Here is a 4953-nt window from a genome sequence, read left to right on the forward strand (position 1 = left end):
GAAAGGTTGATGAAAAATCATCATGGTGCATGATGATTTTTCACCATGTTGCATGATGGCTTTTCACCATGTTGCATGATGACTTTTCATCATGATTGATGATGACTTTTCACCATGTCTCTTGATGACTTTTCACCATGATTTATGACGACTTTTCACCATGTAACGAATAATTTTCATCATGTGACAAATAATTTTCATCATGTTTCCTAATACGAAATTGTTCAATATCCAAAAATAGCTTACCATGCCGCTGGTTTTTTATATTACAAATCGTACTATAAAACATTTTTATTCCATCACATCTATGAATTTTTTTTCTCAACCGATCTAAATTTTTTTGGTTCCCCTTTTTTTTAATTGTCATTTTTCTTTTCTTGAACCAATCTTTTACTTTTGGTTCTTTCTTTTTTTTCAAATTTCCTCTTTTCTCTTTCAAAACACCTTTGTCTTTCTTTTCCTTTTTTTTTTTTTTAAAAAATTTTTCATTTTTTTCCTCTCTTTATTTTTTTTTCATTCTTTTCACCATTTAGATTTGGTTTTTTTTCCAAAACCGAAAAATTATTATTATTTTTTTTTTATTAAATAATCTTCTAAGACTTATATTATTTTTTTTTGGTCTTTTTTTTTAGACCTTATTATTGAATTTTTTTTTTTGGTCTTTTTGGACCGAATTATTATTTATTTCAGAATTTTTTCGGTACTTTTTAAACCCGATTTCTTTCTTTATCCTTTTTCTTTCCTCGTATTTTTTTTCTTTTTCTTTTGAAATTTTTCTTTTTCAACCCGATTTTTCTCTTTATCCCTCCCCACAAATTTTTTTTTTGTTTTTTTCCGATTGACTTTTTTTCCAATCCGAAAATTTTTTTTTCCTTTTCCTTTTTCGGTTTGGCCTTTTTTCTTTCATACCGAATTTTTTTTCCTGAATACATTCTTTCACCATTTAGGTTTGGACCGGTGATCAGATTTCCCGATTCTTATTAATAATAGTATTATTATTTTGTATCAAGCTCAATAATAAATAGACTAACATAATTATTTATTTTTTGTAAAAATAGATCGTTATAATTAATTTTTCTGGGAATTTATTTTTCATATTAATTAGTAAGATATTTTTTTTTCTAGAGGATAAAAAAAAAGATTTTTTTCGTAACAATGTAACAACAACCTACTTTACAAAATTGTTTTTGTAATGAATTTGTAAATTCCACAATATTGCAACATTTGTTTCGTGTGATAAATAAATTTTGTATTGTATAACACTTGCACATGTTATTTATTCTAGGTCCAAGTGTTTCGGTATGGAAACTTCGGAATGGTGAATTTCGAAACAGTAAATTTCAAAATAGTAAGTTTCGCAACGAAACAATGCGAAACAATTATTTTTTATTTTTTTTTAATAAGATATGTTATTTATTCTAACGTTTCTTTATTTTTGCAGGTTTGTTTCGACTTGGTAACTTTGGAACGGTAGATTTCGAAAATAGTAAGTTTCGCAATGTTATGTAATGTTGCGAAACTTTATTTTTTTATTTTATAAAGAAACGATATCTCACGTTTCTTTTTTTTTTGTAGGTTCAAGTGTTTTCTGCTCGGGGCTTCAAAACAAACGGTGAGTTTTGCAAACGTCGTGAAACTTGAATGTTTTTTATTGTAAGAAACGTTATATTAACGTTCCTCTCTTTTTTTGTAGGTTCAAGTATTTTGGCTTAGGAACTTCGAAATGACGACTTTTAAAGCGGTAAGTTTTGCAACGTTTTATTTCGTTACGAAACTTAATTTCTTTTTTTTTGTTTGAGAACGTTATACTGTTTTTTTGTAGGTTCAAGTGTGAAATTCGAAATGGCGAATTACGAAACGGTAGGTTTCGCAATGAAACAAAACGTTGCGAACTTTAATTTTTTTTATTCTAAGAAATGTTATATTAACGTTTCTTCTTTTTTTGTAGGTATTCTCTGGATATTGGATTTCGGTTAGGTTTCGAAGTTTCGTTTTGAAACTTGGATTTTTATTTATTTTCTTTTTTTTAAAGAAACGTTATTAACGTTTCTTTATTTATTTTTGTAGACTCCCTTCGGCTTTTGATATCGGGCTGGGATGCTAAGAGAGGGTAACTGGGTAGTTTTGTAATGATTACGAAACTTTATTTTTTTTATAATTTTTTAAAGGAACGTTACTAACGTTCTTTATTCTTTTTTTGTAGGTTTCGGTACTCCAAGGACCCGAAACGGCAAAATTGTAAGTTTCGTAACAATAAAATTGTCACGAAAATTTAATATATTTTTTTTTGCTTTTTAAAGGATGTTGCTAACATTCTTTATTCAATTTTTAGGTTTCGTTACTCCAAGATTCTAAACGGTGAAATGGTATGTTTCGCAATGTCTTATTGCGAAACTTAATTTTCTTTTTATTAAGAAACGTTCTAACATTTCTTTTTCTTTATTTTGTAGGTTTCGTTGAGCTCAGACATTTAGTTTCGGCAAGTTTCATTACGAAACTTACCTTTTTTGTTTTTTAATGGAAACGTTACTTACGTTTCTTTATAATTTTTTTGTAGGTTCCGGAGATTATCAACTAGGTCACTAGGGTACCGGTGATTAGAAACGGTAAGTTTCTTTGCGAAATTTACCTTTTTTTTGTTTTTTAATGGAAACGTTCATTATCGTTTTATTCTTTTATTTTGTAGACTCCATGATTTTAGTGTTCTGGATACTAGCGATGAGTAAGTTTCGTGGTTTTCATTGTGAAACTTATGTTTTCTATTTAAAATGTTATAAAATTTTATCTTTTCTTTCGAACTGAATTGAATTCTTTCAGTTACCTTTTTTTTAATTTTCTTTGAAAAAATTTTCATTTTTTTTTTCTCTTTTTCGGTTATTGGTCATTTAAGACCGATTTTTTTTATATTATTATTTTTTCGGTCTTTTTTTTAGACCGTATTATTAATTTTTTTTAAAATTTTTTTTCAGTCTTTTTGGACCAGATTTTTTTTTTCAGAATTTTTTTCGGTGCTTATTTTTTTTACGAATTCCTTTTATTCTTTCCTTATCCATTTTCTTTTCCCCCAAATTTTATTTTTCACTTTTTTTTCAATTTTCTTCATTGTTATTTTTTTTTCCCAAACCACATTCTTAAACCATTTAGATTTGGATCGGTGATCGGATTGACACTGTGGCACTACGGTAATTGCCCTTTTTCCCGATTCTTATTATTATCATTAGCATATCGGCTGATTGGAAAAATCAAGCCAATTAATATTTAAGCTCAGTTGATGGGTTCATTATATAACTGATGGGTTACTTATTGTCATTTAGCATATAAAATTATGGGAGGCTTTTCTGATCAGCCGATATGGTAATAATATTTTCCCTAATTATTTTTTAGGCTCAATATAAATAGACTGACATATAATTTACTTATTTATTTTTTGTAACAATAGATCGGTTTAGTAAATTCTATGGGAAAATGTTTTTTCATGACAATATATTGTTATAATTGGGGAATTTTTTTTTCATGACAATAGATTGTTATAATTGGGGAATTTTTTTTTCATAGCAATAGATTGTTATAATTGATTTTTGGGGATTGTGAAATATTTTTTTGGGAGGATTGCTAACCGTCGCCTGGGCAGGGTTTTTTTTCAAATATGTCACATGATGTACAAATTTATTAGTCGGCTGATGGCTGAATTTTTAACTCAGCTATTTTGATCGATTAAACTTAAAATTTTATTGTGAAGATATTTATAAAAAAATTTTTTTGCATATTTATTCAAAATAATCTTATTTAATGAAATTTTATTTGCAAATATTAAAATTTAAGCCACACATTTACGATTTTCAATAAAAAAATCATCGTATTTAAACAATAACAATAAATAAAAGATAAATAAATTACAATGACCAAGGAGAAAGATGCTAATAAAAAAATGAAATAACAATGAAGTAATGGAAAGTAATAGAAGATGAAAGAGAAAAAAAGAGTAATGGAAGTGATAGGAAACAAAAAGGAGAAATAGGACATGATAAGAGATGAAAAGTAGTGATGGGAAATGAAAAGAAATGATGGGAGACGAAGAGAAGTGATGGGAGGTAAAAAAGAGTGATGGGAGATGAAGAGGATTGATGGGAGACTAAAAGAAGTGATGGGAGACGAAGAGGAGTAATGAGAGACGAAAAGAAGTGATGGGAGACGAAGAGGAGTGATGGGAGGTAAAAAGGAGTAATGGGAGACGAAGAGGAGTGATGGGAGACGAAAGGAAGTGATGAGAGACAAAAAGCAGTGATGGAAGACGAAGAGGAGTGATGAGAGTTGAAAAGAAGTGATGGGAGACCGAAAAGGAGTGATGGGAGACGAAAAGGAGTGATGGGATACGAAAAGGAGCGATGGGAGACTGGGAGACGTAAAGCAAGTATCATTCCCACCGCATCGCGACGGGTTACACCTAGTAGTTACTAAATTTTTATTTTCTCCTTTTTTTTAGACGGTTCCAAAGATAAAACATTAAAACTGTTTTGCTATCATTATTTTTAAAGTTTTTACAATAAAGTACAAATACATTTTAGCATGATATGAACTGCACATCCAGTAACCATAGCATTGAATTTCTGCGTACAAAAATCCAATGATTGGTAATATTATAAAGCTATGGTACAATATCCCTACAAGACCAATAACAACATCGGGAGACGTTTTTTATGTAGATTTGGTTCAAAAATTCTACATGAACTATACATATACTATTCTATGTGATTTTAGAGACCCAACATGAGTTTTACGTAAATCTAATTTCATGCCTAAGATATATTTATATGGATTCATATAGATTTTTATTTAAAATTTGAATAAAATTTTACGTATTTTTTAAATAAATATATTATAGCCCTATAAAAAATAAGTGTCTGGAAATTGTCCAGAAATTGTCCAGAAAATTTGTCTAAATAATTGTCCAGA

General features: G+C 28.6%; 1 protein-coding gene across 1 annotated transcript; it reads left to right on the forward strand.

Annotated features, from left to right (window-relative positions):
* Window positions 1–1269: 1269 nt before the first annotated feature.
* Window positions 1270–2355, forward strand: OCT59_028874 (uncharacterized protein; the record flags this gene model as incomplete). The annotated part of the gene is made up of 9 exons (XM_066147623.1): window positions 1270–1348; window positions 1442–1486; window positions 1576–1612; window positions 1694–1699; window positions 1823–1860; window positions 1949–1972; window positions 2068–2110; window positions 2204–2238; window positions 2333–2355. The coding sequence occupies 9 exons, from the start codon at window positions 1270–1272 to the stop codon at window positions 2353–2355; spliced, it is 330 nt and encodes a 109-aa protein (XP_065994313.1).
* Window positions 2356–4953: the final 2598 nt, after the last annotated feature.

The sequence above is a fragment of the Rhizophagus irregularis genome, chromosome 8 (genome assembly GCF_026210795.1).
Source record: "Rhizophagus irregularis chromosome 8, complete sequence".
NCBI lineage: Eukaryota > Fungi > Glomeromycota > Glomeromycetes > Glomerales > Glomeraceae > Rhizophagus > Rhizophagus irregularis.